At 43.7% G+C, this 27310-nt stretch overlaps 1 protein-coding gene and 1 long non-coding RNA gene across 3 annotated transcripts in view; both read right to left on the bottom strand.

The window, feature by feature from the left end:
* LOC118007732 overlaps positions 1-6986 on the bottom strand; it is a 53214-nt gene extending 46228 nt beyond the window's left edge. The window contains exon 1 of the long non-coding RNA XR_004678471.1: positions 6162-6986. This is a non-coding gene — a long non-coding RNA (uncharacterized LOC118007732). The remainder of the gene's footprint in view (positions 1-6161) is intronic.
* Positions 6987-11011: 4025 nt separating this feature from the next.
* Positions 11012-26645, bottom strand: YPEL5 (yippee like 5). Of its 2 annotated transcripts, XM_035000838.1 has the most exons (4): positions 26534-26641; positions 25120-25307; positions 14667-14831; positions 11012-12915 (listed from the first exon to the last, which is right to left on the bottom strand). In XM_035000838.1, exons 3-4 carry the CDS (start codon positions 14805-14807, stop codon positions 12691-12693), a joined length of 366 nt encoding a protein of 121 aa, XP_034856729.1. In that variant the 5' UTR covers positions 14808-14831; positions 25120-25307; positions 26534-26641; the 3' UTR covers positions 11012-12690. The 2 variants fall into 2 exon arrangements, with proteins under 2 accessions (XP_034856729.1, XP_034856728.1); XM_035000837.1 differs by lacking the exon at positions 25120-25307 and having other exon boundaries at positions 26534-26645.
* Between the last annotated feature and the right edge of the window lie 665 nt (positions 26646-27310).

The raw sequence follows: 27310 nt of genomic DNA, 5'->3' as shown, positions 1-27310 counted from the left end.
TGGGTGTGCTCCCTGGTTTCACAGCTCTCCTACACAGGGGGCACACCCAGCTGACAGGGTCTGACAGGGTCTCACTCTTTGAGGCCAGACCTGGGTGTGCTCCTATGTGCCGAGAGGCCCCAAAGCCCCAGGCACGAGATGGGAAAGGTCAATGGCCCTCCTGCAGCAATCGCAAGGGTGTGGGCTGGGGTCACCAGGACAGCAGAGGGAGCAAGCCATCACTTGGGTCAGGCTCCCTTTCTTCTCAGTGGCAAATAGGTCATTTGGAAGAGACCTAGAAACCCTTCCCTAAACGGTGCCTCAGAACCACAGCACCCGGACCAGGGTCTCTGCTTCAAGCCCCAGAACAGGAGAGCGGCTGAGGAGCTGTAGCCACACCTGCCTGGAAACTTGCTCGAAAGCAGTGAAGCAGGACTCTGAGCCACTAGCTGGCCTCCTGGCTGCAGGGGGAAGGGGCCCGCCCTGAGCCGATATTGAGACTGGCTATTCCCCTGGGACCACCTTCAGCTCGGCCCACGAGGAGCGGGTGTGTGTGTGGGGGTGCAGTCTGGCCTTTCCTTTGACCCAACCCAGACGTGCCCAGGGCTGGAGGGAGAAAAAGCCTGGCATGGCCAGACCAGAAAATGGTTCGATGGCGCCCCCTGCTGTTCACATGCTAGACCGTATGGATTTGCAATGGAAACGCCAATCTGTTCTCACTTGGAAAAGACTTTGTTTTAAAGCACTGTGTCAGGGCGCCTGGGTGGCTCAGTCGTTAAGCGTCTGCCTTCAGCTCGGGTCATGATCCCAGGGTCCTGGGATCGAGTCCCACATCGGGCTCCTTGCTCGGCAGGAAGCCTGCTTCTCCCTCTCCCACTCCCCCTGCTTGTGTTCCTGCTCTCGCTATCTCTCTGTCAAATAAATAAATAAAATAAATTTAAAAAAATAATAAAAATAAAGCACTGTGTCAGGTAACTGTTGCTGTGTAACAAATGTGTGGTTTACAACAAACAACTTATTATCTCCCCCCGTTTCTAGGGGTCAGGAATTTGGTTTGGCTGGGCAGTTCTGGCTCCAGGGCCCCCAGGAGGCTGCCATCAGATGCTAGCCAGGCTTGCCGCCATCTCCCGGTTTGACAGGTGCTGGGAACTCCACTGCTGAGGTGGTAGACTCTCTCACTTGGCAAGGTGGCGCTAGCTGTTGGCAGGAGACCTCAGCACCTCTCCACAGGGGTCTATTGTTTGCACAACGTCATGGCATGGCAGCTGACTTCCCCCAGAGCAAATGATTCAAGAAGCTAAAGTGGGAGCTGCAATGGCTTTTCGGACTTGGCCTTGCAAGGCATGCAGTCACTTGCACTGTATTCACGCTAATTCACACGCGCTGTGATTTGTGATTCGGTGTAGGGGGAAACTACACAAGGACATGCATTCCAGATGGTGAGGCTCCCTGGGGACCATCTTGGAAGCTGGCTACAATAAGTACCCACCATGCGCTAGGCAGTGTATAAATAATATATAACAACAACATCCATAGCATACAGTGGCAATTATTTCATGCTAAGTACCTTCCCTGAATTAGCTCATTAATCTTCACCACAACCTGACAAGTTTGGTCCTTCTGTTACCCATTGGAGAGAGGAGGAAATTAGGGCTTGGGGAGGTTAGGTACCGAGGTCACACAGCCAATAAGTGGTTGATTGAGCATTTGAGACTTTGGTCTGTGTTCACTATGCTGGAATGCCTCCCTAGGCATTTAGAGCCAACAACCAAGCAGGTGGGCACAGAGAGCTCAAATAACATGGTCAAGGTTACTGAATCAGCAAATGGCAGAGCCAGGGTTTGAATAGAGGCCTGACTCCAGAGCCCATGCTCTTTCCAGCCCACTGCATTGCTCTGGAATGGGGGAGAGGGACACAGAAAGGAGAGAAGAACACGAAGAACAGGGTAACTAGCCCATCTAGGGCCTATGTGCCTATCAGAAAGGCTGCTCCCTTTTTTTTTTTTTTTAAAGATTTATTTATTTATTTATTTGACAGAGAGAGGGAACACAAGCAGGGGGAGTGGGAGAGGGAGAAGCAGGCCTCCCACCGAGCAGGGAGCCCAATGCGGGACTCGATCCCAGGACCCTGAGACCATGACCTGAGCCGAAGGCAGACGCCCAATGACTGAACCACCCAGGCGCCCCAAGGCTGCTCCCTTTTGGGCAGCTGTAGTTCTGCAGATGCTTTTGGGCTTGGTAAGCTCTCCCCACTTTCTTCCTGGTCAGGGCAACATCTGAGTGTGGCAACCCTGGGGCAGGAAGGGAACAGGCAGACAAATGGGAGAGATGTGCTTATAGTGTACAAGGGTGGTTGTAGGGGGCTAAAAAAAGAGGGGAGAAAAAATAGAGAAAAGGAGAGAGAGAACAAAACTAGGAGATGAAGAAAGAGGGGACAAGAAATGGCAAAGGAAAACCAGACCAAGTATATGGGGTCCGTTGAGTCCTCCTAGGCAGATGCTCGGGACCTTCTCTACGAGTGACTGGGAGCTCCAGCATGACTAGCTGGGGAAGCAGAAGATCAAGTGTGTGGGGGCCTCGGACTCTAGTTCACCAGCTCCCCCTCATCTCCTTCCCCAGCTCCATCACTAGTTGGAGGAATGGGGAGTAGAAAGGACACTCCAGCATGAAGCTGGCCTGAGGAAACCCTAGTTTCCAGTAAAACGGGGTGGCAGGAGGGTGAGCAGCCTCCTGGGAGAGCCAGAGAGACCCAATCCAGATGCTAATGGTGAGAGTATCAGAGAGCGGATTGACAGATTGACTACCTAGAGAGAAAACTGGACGGTATCAAACAAAACGGATTGTTTAATTGGCAGGTTCAGCTTTGTTAGTGGCCATTGATCAATTAATGTCTGCTTGCCTTTGTGTTCGAATTTGTCAAGGATGACTTCCACGCCAGGACATGGAGTCGGAACCCACCCGTGTTGCTGATCATTTCAAGTTTAAAGGTTAGGAGAGTCGGAGGCAGAAAGTCATGGATGTAAGTCCTAGTTTTAGCAGATGTAGAAGGGGGATCCCCGCCCCCACCCCAGTAGCCTCAAGTGCCCCCGCAGTCAAGCTTCACTTGGGCTGCCTCTCCTAAAAGTTCGGCAGCCTTCTAGAGGACACTCCCGGGCAGGAAGCTGAAGCAGAAAAAGCACTTTTGTTCCTGCCTGTAGCCTCTTCCTACTCCAATAAGAGCTCACAGTTGCCAATTGGTTTTCCAAAAAACAGATGTTTATTTTTTTTAAAAGATTTTATTTATTTACTTATTTGAGAGAGCGAGAGCGTGTGCACAAGCAGGGGGAGAGGCAGAGGGAGAGGGAGAAGCAGGCTCCTGGCTGAGCAGGGAGCCCCCACTGGATCCCAGGACCCGGGATCATGATCAGGGCTGAAGGCAGACGCTTAACGATTGAGCCACCCAGGCGCCCCTGAAAGAATAGATGTTGATTTCACCTTCTGCTTGTACTCTTCCAGGGCTTTTCAGCCACTTACAGCATAAAATTTAATTCCTGAGGACGGCAAGTTGGGTCTTTCATAGTCTGCCTGCTAGCTACCTTTTTAGCTTGATCTTCCAGCAGGTCCTGTGTACTTTGTTACCTTTGGGCTTTTGTTTATGCTGTTATTTTTATTAAAAATTCTTCCCCCCGGGGCGCCTGGGTGGCTCAGTGGTGGAGCGTCTGCCTTAGGCTGAGGTTGTGATGTGGCTGGCTCTCTGCTCAGCGGGGAGCCTGCTTCCTCTCCCTCTGCCTGCCACTCCCTCTGCTTGTGCTCTCTCTGTCAAATAAATAAATAAAATCTTAAAAAAAAAAGTTCTTCTCCCTCTCTCTGCATGGTACTCTCCTTTTCAAACTTCAACCTGATTATCCAACCATCCTTCCAACCATCCAACCATCCTGCACCCTGAAATTCTACTTCAGTGCTCCCCAAGCTTGTCCACACACTGGATCACCTGGGGATGATTTGAAAAACATCCTGATGCCCCATGTCCCACCTTCAGAGGCTGTGACTTTACTGATCTGGAATGTGGCCTGGGCTTGAATTTTTCAAAGATCCCCAGGTGATTGTAATGTGCAGACCCAGTTCCGGGACCACCGCCCCACCCTGTACCACATACTATAATAGCCCTTGAGGATTTAGAGGTAAAAGTTGGTTTAGACTAGATATTTAGTGTAGAAGGAGAAATACATCAATAAATACGTAATTGCCCAACAACATATGCAAGTGTTATGAAAGACATAAGGCACGGTACCCTTGGGAAGGTATAGGAAGTACACGTAACCCCCACTGGTGAGGTTGAGGGATGGGTGGCCAGAGCTGCTGAGTCTTCAAGGACAAGAAGGGGTGTTCCAGCCAAAGATGGGGGTGGGTACCCTACTCAGAGGGAAAACGGAGCACAGCACAGTGAGCTAGAGAGAGCGCGGGTCACCTTCAGGGGTGGACAAAAACTTAGTGTGACTGCAGCTTTGGGGCAGTTAGGCTGCAGAGGCAGACAAGGCCTTGAAGGGAGCAGGGAGTGCAGAGTCACCAAAAGGGGTGTCAGGGATGTGACCTGTTCACGCTTAGTAGCTGTGAATGCCCAGGAGGTAAGGCAGTTGGTGAACTGGGAGGGGAGACGATAGGAACCAGTAGGGAGGCCTTTCCTTCTTCAGAGCAGTCTCCTCTCCTACATCTTCTCTACCCGCACACCGCATCTCACATCAGACCCCCTGGCCTTGTGCCCCTGACCCAGAGTGAGGTGCCTGGTGGAGAACGAGCACTCATACCTCACCCCACATGGTCCGGTAGGAAAAGCTCAGATCCAGAGCCAGACTGCCTTGATTCAAGACCCAGTTCTACTCCTAACAAATGGTGTGATATTGAGAAGTCAGCCACGTTCTCCGGTCTTACTTTTCTCCACCATCAAATGGAGAAAATGCCAAACTCATAAGGTTATTTTGAGAATTAGAAAAAATGTATGGGGTTCTTATAGTTCCCAGAACGGCAGCTTCAGCATCACCTGGGAATGTTAGAAATGCGAATTCTCAGGCCTCCCCCAAGACCCGCCGACCCAGGAACTCTGGCGCACAGCCAGTACCCAGTGTCGGAGCCCTGCTGATTCTAATGCATGCTGAAGTTTGAGAAACACTAGCGTGTGTAAACGGCTTCACCCCTAGGCTTTTCTGGAAGCCTACTCCCGGAAAGTGGAAAAACCCACCCCGCTAACCAGCTCTGGCCTCTGTCCCAGCCTCTCCTTTCTGCAATTCTCCCCGAGTTGGTCATTGCAGATGTGAGGCTCTGGGAGGCCAGGCTCTGAAATCAGGTCTTGGGGGCTGGGCGGGGGGGCACTATACCAGCAGCTGCCTGTGTACATACGTGCATGCACAGATTTTTGATCTCTAAGTAAAACTGTGTGACCTTGACCTCTGAGAATGCATAGGTTTCCTTGTCTGTAAACGGGAATGATAGTACTTAAAGGCTAGTCCTTTCCACACGTGAACTCATTTTATCCTCACAACAGCCCCACAAAGCTAGGACTATTATCACCACCATTTTAGAGATGAGGGAGTCAAGGCACAGAAAGCCTACATAACCTGCCTAAGGGCACCCAGCTGTTAAGTGTTAGAGCTGGGCTTCAGGCACAAGCCCTTTGGTTCAAAGTCCATGCTCTTAACCAGTCGGCCTGCCAAAGCTGCTTAGAAAACATTAATGCGCCGGCCTTTAGCCTACTCCCCCCTTGGGCTCTCTGTTGTGTTGAAACACCTCACCCTGAACATAGTTTCTCTGGGACTTACAATGAGAATTCGGCTTAAGCCATTTCACCTCTTCGGGCCTTAGTTTCCAAATGTTTAAAATGTATGGTTGCGCTAGATTAGGGATGTGAGCTGGAGCCCCGAGGCCACAGAGAATAAACTGTTTGTCTCTTGATCTGAGTCGAAAGTGACGGTCTGGAAATGGTATGTGCTCTGGCTCTCCACTCTGCAGCCCCCCACCCTCCACAGTCTCACACAGGCCCACAGGCCTCCCTTAATGAACTCTCCAGCATCCAAAGGCACTTGAGTGTGAGATCACTCATTGGAAAATGCCTAAATCTGAGGGCCTGTGAATTTACAGCCCCAGCACCCCCCCAAGCCCCCCTTTCCCCTCCCCCAGTCCCTGCTCCTCCAACTTAAAGAACACTTTACCTGGGATGTTTCTTGTGCAGAGAAGGCCCTGAGCCTTGGCTTACACCTTTATGGATGTCCTCTACTTGGCATGGCTGCCAGGTGTGAGCCTTGTCCTCTCTCATGGCCACATGCCCTGGAAATGCTGATTTATATTTGCTTCTGGAAGGGAGACAGATGAAGCTTGTTTTAGAATGGAAGGTTAATCCAATTTTAGAATCCATCACACGGAGATGATTTCTGTTATTTTCATTTAATCTGGAACGTTCCGTCTGTTCAAACTTAGAAACGAATCAATTGCTGGAAGAAGGAAGGCCCTTCACGAGCTTCTACACTCCTGTGTTGGATGCCTTTCATTTCCCACCGCAGGGATACACTCAGTATGGATAAAGTAGCTCGGGGCATTTCTACTGGACTTTGCGAATGTCCTTCATCTGACTGCCGGGAAGTGGGCGCCAGGTGTTGCCAACTGTTAGCATATTGTCTTACAGGGAATAGGTGCTCAAACATTGCCCAATGGATACATGAACGCGCACACACTTTCTAGCAACTGGAGGCGATGCGAAATAACTCGCTGAATCTCACCCAAATTATAGGAATGATTTTATTTTTGGAATACTGTATGGCTTATAAAGAGTTTTCACACACATTCTCCATAAATTATTTTCCGTATTTTAAAGTTGAGGAAACAAGGCTTCAGGAGGTTAACTAACTGCAAAGTCATACTGTGGCGTTCAGCTTTCCAGGACTCGGGTTACCCTTTTCAAAATAAAAGGTAATATTAAAAAATAATTGTTGAAAAACTATTGCTTAAAGCTGTGGAAGCTAAAGCTTTAGATACTAAAACAGAAAAAAAACCACCTATCACAAAAACTGGAAACAATACCTAATCTTTATAATCTTTATAGTTTCCAAGCATGTGCTCACATCTGATTTCCTTTGGCCCCCCGCAACAACTCTTCCCCCCCACCCCGGCGGAGTAAAATCCTCTCTCATTGGGTGAGCCGACCCTAAGAGACTGCCCCGACGATCTTTCCAAAAGACAGGTCAGACTGACAGTTAAGAACCGAACTTGCATACTCATGCCATCTACTGGTGCTTTTCTGGTAGCATGAGTTCCAGCGGACGTTATATTAAACATTTTTTGTGCAGGGTAAAAATCAGGGCCACTCAGATGTTTTACTCATTATTCGCCAAGTCCTTGAAAATACTGCCCCCTCTCAATCGTTGAGACTCGTTTTTGAAGGAGCCTACTTTAAAACAGGACTCAGGATTTACTCAGGAAAGGGTTTGAAAAGCTTTGGATTCCTTTTGGCATTTTGGCAGGTTTTAGAAATGCCTCTGAGCACCTTCCAATTGGCCTGGAACCCTGTGGGAAGGGAGATGGCTTAGCTAGGAAAAGAGAACACTCACAGAATCTTCATGTGGTCACAGTAACGCCTCCACTTTGCCCGGTGTTTTCTGGGAGGGCTACAGGTAGAGTTGGTTAGCTGAGAAGGTAGTGTGGCCAGGTTCTGACAGTTCACTCCGTGGGACCTCAACAGTTGGTGGAAGTGAAATTCTGGGAACAGCTGAAGCCCACCCTCCTGACCCAGGGGCACACCAGGTGGGATCTCCCAACGGCACCAGTCCCTGAAAACCTCTGGCCAATCCTCAGGAACATAAATACCTCCTTTTCCAAAGCTGGGCTTTGCTCTCGGTATGTTTTTTTTTTTTAATTATTAGATGGAATTGGTTTTTGTACTTTGCGTTAAATCCAGGGACAAGAGATGACTTGTTCATCGTTAGGGCAAATCCACAGAGGATTGAAATGAGATGATTTGGTATATAAAACCATTTTTCTCATAATCTTAGTACTCTTTAAAAATTGGACTAACTCCATTAGAGCACTAGTGTGAAATAGGCTAAGACAAACACAGGAGAAAGAAAATTAGGTTTGTAAAGGAACTAGTCAATACCTGTAGTGAAAATTCTTACAGGATTCTTCTCAAAAGTTACCTTGTCTGGCTGGGGGGGAAATGGAGGCTTTTTTTTAAAATTTATTTACCTTATCACTGAGGTTGTATTCACTAAACTTTACCTTGGTTTCCTTTTGTTCCGTGGTAGGAGAAAAATAGGAGCCTTGACAATTATTGAAAGCAAAGTAAAATGTCTATTGAAGCAGATTATGAAAGGTTCCTTATGGCAAAAGGTCAAGATGGTAACATTTGATAAAGAGCAGATTTCTAGCCCTAATTTGTTATAAAGGCATATCAAACCAGGAAGGATTTAAAGAACTTTGAAAGCATTCTGGTCATTCATTAGAGTAAAATTAGAGTAAATTGTGAAGGATTGTAAAGGTTTACTGGACAAAAGTATAGATACATTTACATAATACTTAACCGGTTTTTAGGCCATGTATTTCACTATGTTTTAACAAGAATCATTTAAGATAGGACTTTTTATAATTCATACTTGAGAAAACAAAGGTTAAGAGGTTAAGTCACACACTTCCCAAAGTCACATAGTTAATAAATCACACTCGTTATTAAAGACAGGCCTTTGAAGGCTAGTGATCTTTCTAGAAAGATTTTTCCCGGAGACTTTTCCCCTCCTTTTAAAAAGTATATCTTAGGGAAAAAGTTTATCTAACTGTTGTATTTACTCACTTTTAAGGATCACTGTTTTTAAGCAGGTGGACATCATATTAATCCTTTTTTTTCTTGTTCATCCTTCTAAGTCTTTTGGCCTCTTTTTGAGAAATACCTGTTTGTACCAGGTGGTAACATACCATAAACCATACACTGCATTAGCACCCTTACCTGCAGGGAATACATCCAAGGCCCCAGTTGATGCCTGAAAGTGCGGGTAGTACCAAACCCTATACATATTGCTTTTTCCTATAATTTATAAATTAGGCACAGTAAGAGATTAACAATAAAATAGAACAATTTTAAGATACTGTAACGAAAGTTATGTGAATATGGTTTCTCTCAAAATATATTGTACTGTTCTCACCCTTCCTCTTCCTGTAATGATGTGAAATGATAAAATACCAACGTGACTAGAGGAAGTGAGGTGGATGACGTAGGCATTTTGATGTAGGTCAGGCTACTCCTGACCTCTGACCGTATGTCAGGAGGATCATCTGCTTCCTGACCCACAGGTGACTGAAATCTCAGAAACGGAGACCATGGATAAGGGGAGACTACTGTATTGAGTTTGAATAACCCTTTCAATAGTGATGGTCATGTATTTGCAGATAAGTTATGTTTGCATTTGGGTAAAAAAATCTGGATTTCTTGGCTCCACCTCAGAGACCAATCCAGTATTGGGAGAGGCATAATTCACTGTTCAACAAGTCTCCCAGGTGGTCAGATTACAAATATTAAAAGCCTAAATATGTTGAGTGTTGTCCAGGATCACAAAACCCTTAATGGTGCTTTGGAATGTATATTTTATGCCATAATAGGTTTCAATTTGTTAAGTCCCACTATTCTAAAATAAAGAAGCCATGCAATTCATACTCAATTTTAGATGGGTATGCATCCTAATTTTTCCTTTTAGTTCCGCTTTATTTCTAGAATTCTCATATTAGTGCAAAGTGCTAGCCTAACAGGAGTTTTTCAGTTTAATCTCGCTCTACTCCCAATTCACACCTTCCTTCCCTAGAAGGTTTTATATGGCTCCTGGTGGGAAGTTGGTGTTAAAAACAGGCATGCAAGAGTGGATGTCTAAACTGTGAGATATTTTTATAACTGGTGTGGAAATGAACCATCATAAACATGTCTCTGAATCTTTTACAACTGGTAGTTTCCCAATACTGCTGAATCCAAACTACCTGTGGACTGATTTCGGCCTGGGGTATAGGGCCATCCCATAAGACTTTTATGAATAAATAAATTTAGAAAATAGATACGCTATTTTTCTCCTCCAATCCAGAAGTAGCCATTTACAAGGGTAACTTAAATTGTTACAGTAATTACTAACAAACGCTTAATCCCAAAAATACTCACTTTAGGTTCTCTTTAAATAAAAGCACTCATGTTTAAAACCAAAACAACTTAAAGTTGGCCACTGTCATCTAAAATGAAGAGGGTTTTGAAGTCTTCAAAGATTAAAGCTTTACCTGTACAACCCCCAGTAATCCGCTTATCTTGTGGTATACTCTCCCCTGTATGTGGTCAACCTCTTCATCCCAAAGCAGAATCATTCCCATTAAGTGCTTTCCCATCTCCAGTGAACAGTGTTCATTTTTCAATAAACAATCCAATCTGACTTCATCGTTCATGTTGCTCTTTTTTTTTTTCCAGTTTTGCAAATTAAGTTTTTAAAAGGCACAGAGGACCTTGTTGTTTGTGGTACCTGCCAGTTCCCTAAGTTAACCTAGTGATAGGACATTTTTTTGTTCATATATACTAAACTGTAGTTTGTCAGTGTCTGAGGCAAAAATCATCACACAGAAGTTACTACTGGTAAATTCAGTATCTCCTGGTGTAGATTAGGTTAAATTAACTAAGCCAGAATATCACCTTATCACTAACTGAAGAAAGCCATAGCTACTCAAAGGTATTACATAGGTGTTCACATTAAAACTAAGATAAGATGTTATTAAAACTAAGTTAAAACTAAGACAAGGAGGGCGCCTGGGTGGCTCAGTTGGTTAAGCAACTGCCTTCGGCTCAGGTCATGATCCTGGAGTCCCGGGATCGAGTCCCGCATCGGGCTCCCTGCTCAGCGGGGAGTCTGCTTCTCCCTCTGACCCTCCCCCCTCTCATGCTCTCTCTCTCTATCTCATTCTCTCAAATAAATAAATAAAATCTTAAAAAAAAAAAAAAAAAAAAACTAAGACAAGGATCAGTGGGAAATAAGTAGTTTTGCAAAACCAATGCAAGACAAAATATACTTTATTGTGACAGCGAATGCACATAGTGCTGCAGGTAAGGCATGCTACCAGGGATCTGCATATAATCAAAGGCCAGTATGGAAATGAATGGGAATGAAAGCTGTCTCTTAAAGCTTGAAGATTTACTCCATGGTGAAGGAAAGATCATTTGTGTCCACTTATCTCAAATGCAGTATTATACACCTACTTAATCAGACACCTATGCCTCTAACCAAGAGCCGGGAAGCAAAGAAGAGAAACTTAATCTTAACTGTACTCGTCACTTCTAATATCAATGAAAGATTTTGCTAGTTGAGGCAAACATCCTTTATAGACAAAGACCTAGAGATTGAGCACTCAAACATCCATTCATACATTTAAATAATTAGCCAATTTTAATGTCATTTATTCCACCAGAAACAAATACTAGAATACCTAGAAATAGTTTGGATAAAGAAACATTTATATTTTAATACTTCATAATGTTGTACGTTTGGGGCTAAAATAACACCCTGAGTCAAATTTGATCCCTGAAGGGACCAAGTACAGTTTTAATTTCAATAGCTGAACTTCGGAGGGAAGATCTGAGAAAATAATACTAATGACAGATCTAGTCCTTTGATGAAACTATTAGGTTCTACAGACTTATCAAAATCAACACTAAATTGAGGATAGGCTGAAAATGCTTTGCAAAGCATTTTTAGATAGGCTCCTTCATTTTCCCTTCTTTTAAAACAGATGCAGATGAAATGCTTTCTGCATGAACGCACACTGACATTCTGTTCAACTCTTTTCTAAATGCAGTACTATGGGTTTAAACAGTAGGCTTTAATTTAAGCACAGTAATCTCTTCTACACAGTCAATTTAGCTCGAGAGAGGAAAAGAAACACTACCATGAAAATACTTATCAAATACTCCGCTCTTCTTTTAGAAGGTGTTTTTAAAAGCAACACAGGACCAAAAACATCCAACTATTACTTTATTTATATTACTATGCTTAAGTTACATGGAAAAGACAACCAAGCAGTTCTGCCCCATTTCAGGAAAAGTTTCCAATCAACACCAATTATGTGGTGACAAATAACTAGGAATGGTGACATCTTTGGGTCAAGACTGACAAGGAAGGATGGGCTCTGGTGCTACGGTTCATCTCCAACAAGAATATGGCACAGCGGCCAGCACAAGCCACACTAACACTGAACCTTTAGCGCTGGTCACAAAGTCGGGTCTCTTCCCTAAAGCTAGCAAATCAAGTGAAATAACGGGGTTTAAAAAACATTTTTTTAAATGAAGCCCAAATAAGTTTAAAAACCATGCTCTTGACACATTTTCCTTTCAAAATTTACATAAAACACACTTTTTCACTCTAACAGCCCAGATTTTTTTTTCCTCACATAGCCCATCATGTAGCTGCAGATAGATTATTCTGCCTCAAGATGTAAACATAGGGGGAAAAAAATTAACGGCATCTGCATAATATTCTCTCTACACACTGCTGCTGGATGGAAAATTGAAAATTAAAAAAAAAAAAGAAAGAAAGAAAGAAAGGTTCCATCTTAGATTCTCACAACCTCTTGTTCCGCAGTTCATGAATCCGACCCTGATGCTAAGGTGACAGTGTATGTAAGTAGATTTTTGTTTTCAGTGAAGGAGACCTGGGAAAAGATGGAGTTATCTCTTTGTCTTCAAGAGTTATCAGATGGTACGTGCTCCTCGAAGCCCTCACTCTCTCGTACTAGAGCGCGTTCCAGGATCACACGGCCTTCCTTATAGCGCTGGCTGTCTTCAGTGGCGAACTCATAGATCCATCCCAGTTTGCTATTGCAGTTCTTGCAGCTCACATCTCGAACCATGTGGCGGCCAGTGAGCATGACCCGGTCTTGAACTTCACTGTACTGCAGGTTAACTACCTAAGAAACATGGGAACACAAAATTGCCAAGCCCTGTGAGTTATCTGCCGAAGAAGTACACATTATTTTGGTTGGTGCAATAAGAGCAACTTCAGAAAAGCAAACAGCAGTTGTTACTTTAGTCAAACCTACAATACCCTTCCCAAGAGCTATTTTTAGAAGTTGCTGGGAAAGGCAAATATCTGGAAACTGCACTGCACTGGCCATCTAATGCAATCTTGCATTACCGTACCATGTACTAGTCCAAGCTGCACTACTTATATATCCTGTAGTCACATTTCTGTTGCAGTGAAGAGTCCTCCACCTGGAGCCCTAAAACGTTGGTTTGGATCCAACTGTTATCATTCACCATTCAATGAGGAGTTCAAATAAGGCTACCAATGAAAGAGAACCTAGTATACAACAGGTATTCCACAACTACAAAAAAGTTTGCCAAATTTGTTTCTAGACATACATTTTATATACAAACCAACTGGGACACACTAGGCCTACTACACTGTGATACAGTTTTCAAATGGGTTCAAATAATCTGTGAAGAATTTCCAGTGATTCTCAACATCCAATAATCCTCTATGCTTTACTTTTCTGTAAATGGCCATATAGTAAATATTTCTGGCTTTGAGGGCTGTATGATTTTTATTTTAACTATTTAGCTCTGCTATTGTAGCACAAAAGCAGCCATAGCCAATACATACATGAATGAGCATGCTGTGCTTTATTAAACTGCATTTACTGCAACAGGTAGCTGGCCTGCCATAGTATACCAACTCCTGCTCTGTACCTAAAGAAAGATCAAGAGATCTACACTATCATTTCTTTCAGAGAAAAGCTTATTTCTAAATGGAACAGAGGGGTGTCCACTGGGAAGTCTAGCTGACCTTTAAGAGCAGTACCCTGGACTAGTTCTGCCCCTTAGCCTAAAAGATTTGGAAATTCAACTCTGCTAATACACATCAGACTCCAGGAGGCAGAATCACATCAACCAATCTTATTTCATTTCATTTTTTAAAAGATTTTATTTATTTATTTGACAGAGAGAGACACAGTCCGAGAGGAAACACAAGCAGGGGGAGTGGGAGAGGGAGAAGCAGGCTCCCAGCTGAGCGGGGAGGGGAGCCCCATGTAGGGCTCGATCCCAGGACCCTGGGATCATGACCCGAGCCGAAGGCAGACGCTTAATCGACTGAGCCACCCAGGTGCCCCTCACATCAACCAATTTTAAAGCAAACCAAAATCAGAGAAGCAGACAGACTGGTCATTAATTTGTAAATCAGGGAACACTCTTCCTGTTGGCATGCAATAGCCACAACATAATCAGGATGACTGGTGAGCATAAATTAGAGCAAGGGAAGTTGATTAGATGATCTTTATTCACTTGCACTGTCAAACTATGAAAGCTTAACGCAGCTCTCCCTAGGATAAATCAGTGACATGGATATAGGGGTACTTCTGCCCCTTCTTCCATAGTCTGTGAAGTCACTACTAAATTCTTACACTGAATGTTTCATGAAGCAATGGAGATTGCCCTTCTTATTGTAACACAGTCTTCAAACTTCCACAGTGAAACTTCACATTCTAGGAATGCCTTCCTGAGGTCCCAAAGACAAGCTAGTGGACACTTTCCTGCATACAGATTACAGCTCTCATTCGGACTCTTCCTGCTATCTCCAAGCTCTGAGGGATATTCTGGTATTGCTGTCAAATATATCCACTGAACTCACTTAGGAAATGAAGCTGGTTTTCCCACCAACCTTGTTAAAAAGAAATGCTCTGCCAGTGGCGCCTGTGAACCGAGTGGAGATGAGCTCTGAGCGGTTGGTCAGGATTGTATCGCAATTTGCACAAGAAAACAGACGGGTACCACCGATATGATCGAGGAAAATTCTGCCCATTTTTATAGCTGAAGTTCTAAAAACCTAGGAGCAAATGGAAAAGAACAAGAAAGCATTAGGATTAAAAAAATTGTTGGTATCTACTTGGTGGGGGTCATAGAGAACCATTTATATATATATAATGATCTCTGCTTTGTAGTTCTTAGTATGGGAAGTAGTTGACTCTGTGCTAAAGGATCCAAGGTTCATACACTAAACAAACAAACAGGCATACCAAGCTAAGAACTGTTTAGAAGCAGTGAGCCAAGAAAGCAAACATGTTTAGGCAAGACTGGAACAATATCACTTCTCTTTTGGCTGGTATGACAAACACAGGAAGAAACTGGAGTATCAGAAACCGAATAATGAGAAGCACAGGCAGAGATGTGAGAAAAAAGGCTTTAGCCTAAGTGTTAAGGGTACATTCTGAGCATATGTAATCTGAGGAAAGACTTGTGGGGCACGTGTGGGGGATCACAAGAGTAGAAAAAGGGGCAATCAGAAATGGGAAGAGGGTAGTCCCGGTTGAGAGAGGGGCAGCTCCGGCCATCAGGCACCCTACAATCCCGGAGGGGCGATGGCACTAACAGCAGTATGCTAGGAGTCTGTGGGGGCACTGTACTCGGTGCTTCTCGTTTCAGAATCATCCCAACAACTCTGTGAGGTTATCACCCCCATTTCATAAATTATCCAAGGTTATTAACTGATCAAAGGTCACAGAGCTTTCAAGTACAGAAAATCATCACTGGAATGCAGTTCACCCACCCTAAAGCCAAAATTCTTGCATTACCCTGGTATAAGGCTAGGAAAACAAGCACAGAAAAGAAGGGAAAGATAAGCCATTATTACATAACTTATATTTAAGAAACCATACTGATTCAATAAATCACAGAAGTGCTGAAACATTGAAACAAGAAGCTTTGAAACCCAGATTCTGAAAACAAGGATAATCACACTTCAGTATTTCAAAAGTTAGAGTTAGTATGTGCAACTCCTTGAATTCACAGCAGTTAATCCCCTTAAGCACTATTTTTTTAAAGATGTAGATATAGTCAAGAATACACTACAGCTCTCATTAAATAAAGAATTTATTCCTGGTATAGTTTTCAGCTCCTGTGTTTTAATATTTCTATCACCTATCTTTAAAATGGCATGCAGAGCTGATGCAGCTGCCACTATGAAAACAAACCCTACAATCTATGTTTGTAGTACGAATCCACTGTCATTTTAAATTTGGGGAAATTTCATTGCAAGTTAAAAATTCCATCATTCCTTCTTACATCTGTGAACTTCCTTTAGTTATTAGGCAGTCCTAATGTCACCAAAAAAGTCATCACAAAGGTTGTGATGACTTCCATTAAACATTTTGATATGGAAGTTTAATAAGAAAAACAAATGGTAAATACAATTAAAATTTGTGGCTAGTGAAAGGAAAACCACTGCCCATTAACAAACATGTCAATGAATAAACCCTGGGTGAAAACAAGACTTAAGAAATATTTAGCTTTTTGATTACATTTCTGCAAAATGACAACAGAAGAGTTACTATTGTTTCACCAGCCTTTAAAATGATAGCACTACTTTTTTCAGATGCTTAAGAACACAGTATTTGTTACATAAAGGTCAGAGCTTGCAAATTTTAGGCCTGCAGGCTGAACTCATTTGGTGGCATAGGGATAAAACAGTGAACAAAACAAATAACCCTTCCCTTACCAAACATGTGCACATGTTTAATTTGGCCGACAAAGTTTTTTATTAATAAAAAACACCTGGGCCACCATCAAACATGAAAGATTTCATTAAAGAGCCTATGTTTTGTTTTGTTTTGTTTTTTAAACAATAGGGAGATCTGGCCCACAGGGCACGTGTTCTCCTGTGGCAACAATGACTGGAGGTGACTGGTAGCTGCACTCCCCCAAGGTCATTGGGTCTGCTCAGTCACCACTTTGCATCACATAATTACTTCCCCTGTAAGACATCTGGGTTTATGACTCTTCACATAACCACAGCATACAACAACTTGTGAGCAGGTGATCTGGGTCATGTTTCTTACTGCTGCTCAACTACAGAAAGTAATCAACAGCAAGGTTTTACAGTCTCACCTCTTAAGACAGTCCTCAGATTCCATAATTCTCTGAAAACCAGTATAGTGCAGTGATTTAGCCTCCTGCTTGGGCTTCTGGGACTCATTACTTTAAAGCGAATTTTCCTTCAAACTTTTAAATATTCATATTGTAACTTCTTTCAACCATAATGCAGTATTAACTAGATGTTTTTGAACTGGCCATGGCAGACACAAGGCCGCTGTGGAAAATGTACTGAGACTTCAAAATGAACTCTCCCTGTACCCTCTGCCTACATCATTCTATCTTTAACTCAAAATTACCATATAGCTGTGACCATTTGCTACTGGATACAGGCAATCTCTTCATTCCTAAATGGGGTAAAGAGATTTAACATGTTTTTTCTTCCTTGCTTCAAATTCAGTCTATTTTTTACTTTTACCCAAGTATTTTTACTGGATTCAATTATATGATTCATTACCAAGACCAAAAATATCTGTGCAGAATCACTATTCCTAGTTGTGATTTCCATTTATAGAGTACTATATATGGATATAAAACTGTAAAATTAGTTATTTGCCAAAAAAGATAGGCTAGAATGCCATGGAATCTAGCAAAAGCAAGCAAAACGTCCCTTTCTATCAAAGGTCTGATCTTTAGGAAGTAGAAAAACCTCTGCAGGGTCATTAGGTTCTAGGTGTTAAGCCTTAGGTTTGCAGGGCTAGAGACTCGACCTACTGACTCACACTATCCAAATTCTCAAGAGGCTGTTATCAATCAGAATGCCACTTTATATTTAAGGAGAAAGGTCATTAAAAAGCTAAGATGTAGTGCCTGAATCAGACTCCTTTGGACCTGGAGGATATACTGAACTCTGCCTTAGACCTAGTAATTATTTAGTGTTTACACTGTATGGGACACTAGGTCACATTCCACATTTAATCCTGACAGTTTTTTAATCGTCACCCTATTTTTGCAGAGGAAGAAATAAAGTCTATGTGACTTCCTGACACTGGCCAAGCTGGAGCCTGAATGAAACTTTGCTCCAGTTGTTCTTTTCCCTCTCCTCATTCTCTAGTGACCAGAGGGCTGCCAGATTCATGGCCTTTCTCCTCAGATTTATCATGTACCCTTCCTGCCTCCATGCTGATCCCTCCTGTATTTCCTTTCTTAGATGGTGGCCAGTTCGAAAGACATACTCTCCTAAACTAGTAAACCCTGGCAACCTCTCACAAAACGTCCTAAATCACTTTTGGAGGTCTTTCCTCCTTCCCCATCAATGTCTTAATTCAAATTCTCATCCCTTCTAGATAAACCTCTTGTGGCCAGGGAGTGTATATTATTAAATGCAATGCACATTCACAGGTACCCCTATATTTGTGCTAAATTTGATAGCACCACAAAAATAAGGTCAAAGGCATGTGCTTTAGCCATCTCTCTCTCTCTCTTTTTTTTCAAGAGAGGGAGAAGGAGAGAGAGAGAGGAGAGGGGCAGAGGAAGAGAGAGAGAATCCCAAGCAAGCTCCACACCTAGCATGGAGACGACTTGGGGCTTGATCTCACCACCCTGAGATCACACCTGAGCCCAAATCGACTGAGCCAACCAGGTGCCCCACATCTTTTTCTAAGAGCTCATACAGACCACTCCTCTACAACCTTGGAAACTTTTCTTCTGACAAAATAGAATATAGCTAATTCTTTTAGCAAAAAAGTCCCCAGATTTTTAAAGGAATAATTTACACCATATAATTTAGCCACTGTTTAAGTATACAATTGATTTTTAGTAGATTTATAAGGTTGTGCCACTACTTTCTATCACCACAACCCAGCATTAGAATATTTCTATCACCTCCCCAAAATGCCCACAAAGCCCTCTGCAGTCACAGGTAACCAGTGATCTACTTTCTGTTTTTGTTTTTACATTCAAAATATTTCCCAGATATGCTAAGTCTCTTGCTTAGACTTAGAAGAGTTCCAAATCTCTTCAGCCACATATTTTAAAAACACCTTAAAATTGAGCTTTTACACATGACTAATGTTCTCTGTGTTGACTCTAGGGGCACCTTACTGTGTCTCTAAGTAATAAAATACATGCTTTGGTATCTGTCAGTGCTGAAGTTCAAGTTTATAACGAAAACTAGGGCCAAACTCATCATAGCTAAAGTTTTAAGATGCTTTCTTCCTTTTTACAATCTCAAGCAAAAAACAGTAAAAATCTTAATTTTAATAAGTACCATTTCCCAGATAATTTTATAAATAAGTCCTCTTTGGTACTAGCTTTTCTTACTTCCAGGTTATTAAAATTGTTAAAAGCTTGAAATAAGTACCAAACATGGTTGTTTACTAGGAGCCTACTATCAGTTTATCTGAAATTAATGGAAACTGAAGGGCCAGGTTGAAAATATAAGTGAAATTCATAGATGATTTAAAGATCACATTTTAGTAATTGTTTCAATTTCCTTCCCCCTTCAACAGTATATTTAGCTAGCTAGAATTTTCCATTTCTATTTTAATAGGAGACCCTGGTGAAGCAATCACATTTTTGAACCTCTACCTTTTTATAGAATTTTTTAAAAATTCACAGGATTTACAGAATCTGTAAGAGAAAAAAAGCTTTTTTGCTTTGAAAAATTCACAAAATACAATGTCTCCAGGAATGTGTAACAGTTGACCCTTGAACAATGTGGGGGGTGGTGGTTAAGGATGTCAACCACGCGCCCCCCCTGCACAGTGGAAAATCTGCATATAACCACTGACTCCCCAAAAACTTAATAGGCTATTGTTGACCCAAAGCCTTACTGACAACATAAACATAAGCGTCAAATAACACCTTTTGTATGTTGAAAGCATTATATACTGTATTCTTACAATAAAGTAAGCTAGAACAGAAAACATTACAAAAACTATGAAAAAATACATCTACAGTACCGTATTTATCGAAAAAATCCACACATAAGCAGACTCATGCAGTTCCAACCTGTGTCCGAAGTCAACTATTTCAAAAATTAGACAATATGGACTACTTAATTTCCTACTTTGAGTCCAAGTCAATAAAACAACTCTCTAAAAATGTCAATTTTTAGTTGAGATTTAAGGGTTTTTTTTTTTAAAGCAGTTTTAGGTTCACAGCAAAAAAACACGTGCCAAGATTTTTCTAAGAAATCCATGAAAGGCAGGTTTTTGTATCCATATAAGTTTTTGGTTCCTTTGGGTAAATACCAAGGAGTACAACTGCTGGATCATATGCCAAGTCTTCCAAAGTGGCTGTACCATTTTACATTCCCACCAGTAGGGAATGAAAGTTCCTGTTACTCTACACATCCTCTTCAGCATTTGATGATGTCAGTGTTCAGGATTTTGGCCATTCCAATCGGTGTGTGTGCAGGGGTATCTCGTTTTAATTTGCATTTCCCTAATGGCATATGATATGGAGCACCTTTTCATATGCTATTTGCCATTTTTAAAATCAGGTAGTTTTCTTTTTGTTGAGTTTTTAAGAGTTCTTTGTATATACTGGATAAGACCTTTATCCGACATCTTTGCAAATTTCTTCTCCCAGCCTGTGGCTTATCTTCTTGCGCTCCTGATGTCTTTTGCACAGAAGTTTTTAATTTTAATGAAGTCCAGCTTATCAATTATTTCTTTCATGGACTGTGCCTTTGGTGTTGTATTTAGAAAGCCACTGCTATACACAATGCCATCTAGATTTTCTCCTATGTTATCTTCTAGGAGTTTTATAGTTTTGCATTTTACATGTAGGTCTGTGACTGATTTTAATTTTTGTGAATGAGGTGTAAGGTCTGTGTCTAGATTTTTTTTTTTTTTGCATGTGGAGGTCCAGTTATTTTAGCACTGTTATTGAAAATACTATCTACATGAGGAAATTGAAAATGAAATTGTATTTCATTTCCACTGTATTGCCTTTGCACCTGTCAAGTATCAGTTCATGATATTTACGTGGATCTCTTTCTGGGCTCTCTGTTCTGTTCCATTGATCTATTTGTCTACTCTTTGGTCAAAACCATACTGTCGGGCGCCTGGGTGGCTCAGTTGGTTAAGCGACTGCCTTCGGCTCAGGTCATGATCCTGGAGTCCCTGGATCGAGTCCCGCATCGGGCTCCCTGCTCGGCAGGGTGCCTGCTTCTGCCTCTGACCCTCCCCCCCTCTCATGTGCTCTCTCTGTCTCAAATAAATAAATAAAATCTTTAAAAAAAAAAAAAAAAAAAAAAACAAACCATACTGTCTTGATTACTGTAACTTTATATTAAGTCTTAAAGTCAGGTAGCTCAGTCTTCTCTTCTCTTTCAATATCGTATTGGCTATTCTTTTGCCTCTCTATAGAAACTTTAGAATCAGTTTGTTGATATTCACAAAGTAACTTGTTGGGATTTTGATTGGTATTGCACTGAATCCAAAATTGGGAATAACTAATAGTGTGACAACACTGAGTCTTCCTATCTATGAACATGTAGTCTTCTCCATTTATTTCATTCTTGATTTCATTTTTTTTTTTTTTAAGATTTTATTTATTTATTTGACAGAGAGACACAGCGAGAGAGAGAACACAAGCAGGGGGAGCGGGAGAGGGAGAAGCAGGCTTCCCACCAAGCAGGGAGCCCGATGCGGGGCTTGATCCCAGGACCCCGGGATCATGACCTGAGCTGAAGGCAGACGCTCAACCGACTGAGCCACCCAGGCGCCCCTCTTGATTTCATTTATTTTTCCTCATATAGATCTTGTAACATTTTGTTAGATTTATAGCCAGGTATTTCATTTTTTGGGATGCTAAATGTTATTGTTTTTCATTTCAAATTCTACTTGTTCACAGCTAATATACATATATGCATACACACACACACACACACAAAATCAATGACAAATACGGTATCTTGTTCTTTGTCTGGCTCATTGCTATATACTTTCCTTAAAAGCAGGGGTCAGCAAACTAAGGCCTGTGGGTAAAATTCAAGTTCACCACCTGTTTCTGAATGGCCCACAAGCTAAGAATGGTTTTTATGCTTTTAAATGGTAGGAAAAAGACATTAAAAGATTATTTTGACACATGAGAACTACATGAAATTCAAATTTGCGTCCCTAAATAAAGTTTTATTGGGACACAGCCACATCCATTTGTTTATACTGGAAAGCTCTCTCACTGCCATAGCAGAGTCTTGAATAGTTGTGGCTGAAACCCTATGGCTTGTAAAATTCACAATATTCACTATCTGGCCCCTGACAAAGTATGCTGACCCCTGTTAAAAACGCTTTCAGACGGCAAAAAGGGCTTTTCATTTAGAAAGCAGTCTTTCTCAGTAAAAAAGTAAACTTAGTTGGCACTCAGATTTAAGGATCAACAGGAGTATTAGACAGGATCACTTTAATCCTGCTCCCCTTTTCTTCAGATATTCCTAGCTAAAATCTTTAACTTTCTATAATCAGATCAGCTCTAAAAAGATTGCAAAAATAAATAATAATATACCACCTAGCTGCTGCTTCCTTCTCTCCGCATCCCCAGGATTTAAACAATGTGGCCCAGATATTTGATTTCTGAAATCAGACAGCCTGGGTTCAAATCTCAGCTCTGCCCCTTAAAAGCTGTGTAAACTTTGGATAAGGTATCCTCTGCTTCTTCATCTGTAAAATGGAGATACCAGTATCCATCTCTGAGTTGTGAGAATTCAATGCAGATTATACATTATGAGAATAGTGCCCGGCATACCATAAATGTTAAACAAAGGTAATGCAGTAAAATTAGATTTCCTTCATCCACATTCCCCACCCCAACTTCCCCATCCTATTAAAGAGGAAGAAGGCGGATGCCTGGGTGGCTCTGTCGGTCAGCCTTCGGCTCAGGTTATGATCCCAGGGTCCTAGGATCAAGTCCTCCATCAGGCTCCCTGCTCCCCGCTCTCCTCCATGCTCATGCTCTCTGTCTCTCTCTCAAATAAATAAAATCTCTTAAAAAAAAAAAAAAAGGAGGAAGAAAGCAAAACACAATATGAGACAAGTAACAATTAACTGGCTTCACCTCATGTTAATTACTGCAAAGCTAAGCGAAGAGGTGACAGAAATTACAAGCAACAGGAAAGTTAGAAACCTTCTGAAGCATCTCAAATTCTCATTGTCACAGTTCCAACCCTCCTTGTAATTAATAATCCAGTTGGGATCCAACCCTGGCAGGTAGATTTGGCCAAAGAAAGCATCACAGTGCCCAGCCCTAAAAATACCAGGGAGAATAGTAGGTATTGATTTGCATCTGTAAGGACCCACTGATGAGAAAAACACCCTGTTCACAGACTTTTCCTCTGTAAAGCAATTATTTCCTCAGGGTATTTCCATGGACCACAGAACAGACAATACTGGGACTCTACCTATTGCTGGACAAGTGAGTGGGGTTTTTCCAATGCCAGGAGGTGGTTGGCAAATGCAACATACAAAGACTCTCTCCAGCAGGGAACTGAATGTGCAGAGGCCTAGTGCAGAAAGGGTTCAAGAAATCTGCTCTTCCAGAGGAAATTGTGTTTTGCGATGGTTCTGGTAAAATGAAAACACACTGAAGCATGTTTATCTGTTTTTCAGTCTCTCCCCTCTCCAAGACAAAAGAAGGAACAAAACCTAAAGACTTTTAATAGTTTTGGGTCGATTACTATAATTAACATTTAATGCTATTGTTCTCTCATCAACTATTTTCATACTGACTTGTGACTAAATTCTATTTAAAACTTAAAAGGGAGAAAATAAATTGAGTTCAATCCATAAAACCAATTTATCAATTTTTGTACAAAATATTTACCAAGCCAAGGTTTCAGTGACAAGCGAAAGCTCTGTTTTCCTCTTGTTCTCTTGAAATACCCAACCAGTTTCCTTTGCTGTGTCAAATGATGTTCTGGTTATGGAATCAAGTCTTCAATGGGCAGTAACCTGTACTTTTGTTTTTGTCCTTCAAATAATGCCTTTGTTGTTGAATGTTTTCCAGGTTTACTATATTTCTATTAATACTTATTGTTTAGTCATCACTAGAAAATAAGAGTAGTTATGTAACTCAGTGAGGCAGCTAAACTGAGTTGGTAATCTCCCCAAAACACCCCATTGGCAGGACAAATTCGAGATCTCTCATTTGTTGTGATGCAATACTATGAGTCAAAAAAGCCTTATTGGGTGGACTAGAGTATAAATTAACGGTCTGGTTTCCTGATTAAGGTGTCAAGTAACAAATTCATGTCATAGCTAAGGTTCAGTTCCTACATTACCCAGATATTAGGACAGGATTACCAGAGAAACAGATAATGATTTATATAGCCATTTAGGCTCTATAAAACCTAAAATGGTATTTTGGGCACAAATGTATTTAGGACTATCTTCACATCTCATGAATATATTTAGAACTAGCTTTCACATCTCATGAACATATTTAGGACTATGTTGGAGGGTAGTGTCTAATTTAATATCTTCTTTTTAGACTTAATTTTGGCTTTATTTCCCTTCCCTTTTGTTTCTAAACCTTTTTCTCTCTTCTACCACTCCAGTAGAGCAAAAGGCAAGTAAGTGGGGAAAGGTCCTTGATCCAACCATATATTATTTTTAGAAACCACATGTATGTTACTAACCATTTTGGAAAAGTTGTTTTCTAAAAATTCAATTTCCATAGTTCCCCTGTATAGAATTAAATAATTTACTTGAGCACATTTTATTATCTCCCTCCCCTACAGATAAGATGGTTGCTAGAGATACTTAAAAAGAAAGTCAACCAGTAGGCCTATAGTGGGCACTGAGATGGGTGAGGATATGATAAAGTTAGATATGTCCTTCCCAAGGAGGTACATTCTACCTGGTGTTCCACTACGTTCACAGAAAGATAATGGGATAAATGGAAAAATACATTGTGTGCCAAATTCCACAAGCTCCACCTTCTCACTATTTGTAAATGCTCCAGGCCTGTTTTTCCTTCCAGGCCTTTCTGCCCAAAAGCCACCCAAAGACTCTCCCATTTTCTAGGTCTAAGCAATACCAATCCATTTAAGAATGCTTCCCACTTCACTCTTACCCACTGCCCTATTTTGAAACTCCCATGACACTCATTTCATACTTTAGTAACACGTACGTTTGTCCTGTTGTTACTCAATTTCATTTGTCTATGACTTTTTGCTAAGCTACAGGCTTCTAGAGAAAAGTTCTTGGTAACTTCCTTCTTATCTAACACAGTACAAATATGCAATCAAGTCTTAGGAGAGGAATCCACCAAGATGCTTCACATCTGGCAGAAATATTTACCCTGGGAACACTTCGTGTATTTTGGTTCGTCTGTGTTGGAACGCTGCTGCAACACTGTATACGCGGCCACGCAAAGTGAGCCAATATCCTATTACCCCCAGTGTGACTTCACCAGCAAGTCTAGTTTTCCAAAAACACAAGGTTAGCTAGCCTGAGGTTACTTCAGGTTTTCCATCTGTCAAGGACACCTGGAATAAAAATCCTCAGATTACCGACAGGGCTCTGTAAACAGAAAAAGTTTAAAAATAAATGAGCTGTACACCTTCCCAGACTCTCTCCCTTGGGGGGGGGGGATTAATAGGTGCCACGATTAAACAGATCTTTTGGTAGCCGTTCCGTTTTCCAACGCCCGCTGTTCTCAATACCCATTGTCCTACCTAGCTGCCTCGAAGGAGGGCAGAAGAAAGGGGCTGCGAGAGCACGCCCACCCTCCCGCCCGCGGGGCGAGGCCGGGCGCGACCCGCAGCCGCCCAGACCCCGCCAGCCGCCCGCGGCCCCAGCTGGCCCCAGCTGATTGCGGGCACGTGACGCCGCGGGCCAATCGGGAGGGGCGGGGCCGAGCGCGGCGCGGCCTCCCCCCGCACCACGAACCCTGGCCGGAAACAGCTGAGCGGGCGGCGGCGCGGGGTCCCGGCCTGGCCGCCGTGGCGCGGGGACGCCCGACGGCCGTCCGGCAGTCGCACCCGGCCCTCCGCCGGGCCAGCGGGGCCGCACGCTCGCTTCTGGGGCCAGCCTGCGAGCTGCAGGGCAGGGTGGCCGACATTCACCAGGCGGGGCAGACACAAAGCCAACACGGCCCCCCGCCCGGAGCGAGTGCCAGGGGGTCGGGACGGTGGCTCTTTTTCAAGAGGGGCCGCGCCGCGGCTCGGAACCGAGTTCGGACTTCACTCGGGGGCCGGGGGCGCGGCGAGGCTGCCGAGGAGCAGGCCTCCGGACATCTGCGGTGGCGCGGAATCCCGGCGCGCCCCCGACACTGCGGCGGGGACGCGGCCCGTGGGGGCGGGGCAGGCTGGGGGTGGGGGGCACCGCCGGCCAAACTGCCCGCGGAAGGGCCTCCTAGGCGGCGCCGGGGAACTGGCCGGCGGGAGGGCGCGGGCGCCGAGCTGAGGGGTCGCGGCTGTTGCGGTCGCGCCGGTTGTCCCGGCTGCGCGGCGGGGGCGGGCCGACGGCGGCCGCCGCGCCTGGGCCTCACAAAGAGGAAACAGCCCAGCGCGCAGCCCCGGCACTGGGGCCCGCCCAGAGGGGTCGAGGGCGGCCGCGCTGGGACCCCGGGGGGAGCCCGACGAGGAAGAGGCACTTCCTGCCTGAGTCCCCCCGCCCCGGGCCGATCCCGGAGTGCTTCGAAGCCGTCGGCCCGGAGGGCTCCTCAGCCCCCGTCGGGCTCCGAGCCCAGCCCCCCGCCCACCGCACTCACCCCGAGCGGCTGTGAGATCCGCGGCCGCCAGCGGCTCTTCGCTCCTCAGCTGGGATGAAGCCCCTCGGCCACCGAGTCTCCAGGTTTAGTCAGGCCCTGGCCTTGGCCCCGCCTCTCCCTGGTTGGGCCTCGACGTCAATCACTCAGCATAGCTCCGCCCTTCGAACAGTCTGCTCTCCCGGTTGGCCCAGAACCCCCTTCATTTCTAGGCCCCGCCCCCATCCCCGGCACCCTGCCCCTTCCGCTGGGCCCCGCCCCTTCCCTGGTTCACCCTCCCCCACTCCCTCTCCCCTCCGCGTCGCTGCCCACCCCTCCCAGAAGCCGCAGACACAGGGCGAGCTCCCGCAGCTCGCCCCGCCCCTGACTCTACTCCTCGTACTCGTACAGCCAATCAAAGAGGCTAACTCTGCCCCTTCTCCGGAGGCGGCCAATGTGGAGAGACTTAGGATCCACCTCCTTCCCAGCTGAGAGCACACAACACAGCATCCACGTGAGTCAGCTTCTTAAAGGAGAAGGCTCAGCCTTTCTAACTGCGGCAGTTGTAAGACATGGCGCGTCATCAGCCTCACCAGGTGGTGGCTAAGGCCTAGCTTTTTGAGGCCCAGTGATGACAAATGAAAACAACAGGCTGTTTTTCTAGGCAAAGCAGGTGCCTAGATAGTTAAAACCTTACCGTGTCATTAGTTTCTTTGAGATTGCTTACTTTTGTCATGCCTTATAGAGGGCCACCTTTTATTTACAAACCCCAAATCCTTTGAATCTCGGCGTATAGGAAAT

The sequence above is a fragment of the Mirounga leonina genome, unplaced genomic scaffold, assembly GCF_011800145.1.
Source record: "Mirounga leonina isolate KUSES-001 unplaced genomic scaffold, KU_Mleo_1.0 Mir_125, whole genome shotgun sequence".
NCBI lineage: Eukaryota > Metazoa > Chordata > Mammalia > Carnivora > Phocidae > Mirounga > Mirounga leonina.
This window is presented reverse-complemented; position numbering and strand designations above follow the sequence as displayed.

Excerpts from the sequence above, each read along its gene's own strand:
- YPEL5 (XM_035000837.1), bottom strand. The coding sequence starts at position 14,807 with ATGGGCAGAATTTTCCTCGATCATATCGGTGGTACCCGTCTGTTTTCT. Across the intron at positions 12,916-14,666 it reads GAGCATTTCTTTTTAACAAG|GTAGTTAACCTGCAGTACAG; the intron begins GTTGGTGGGAAA and ends CATGTTTCTTAG.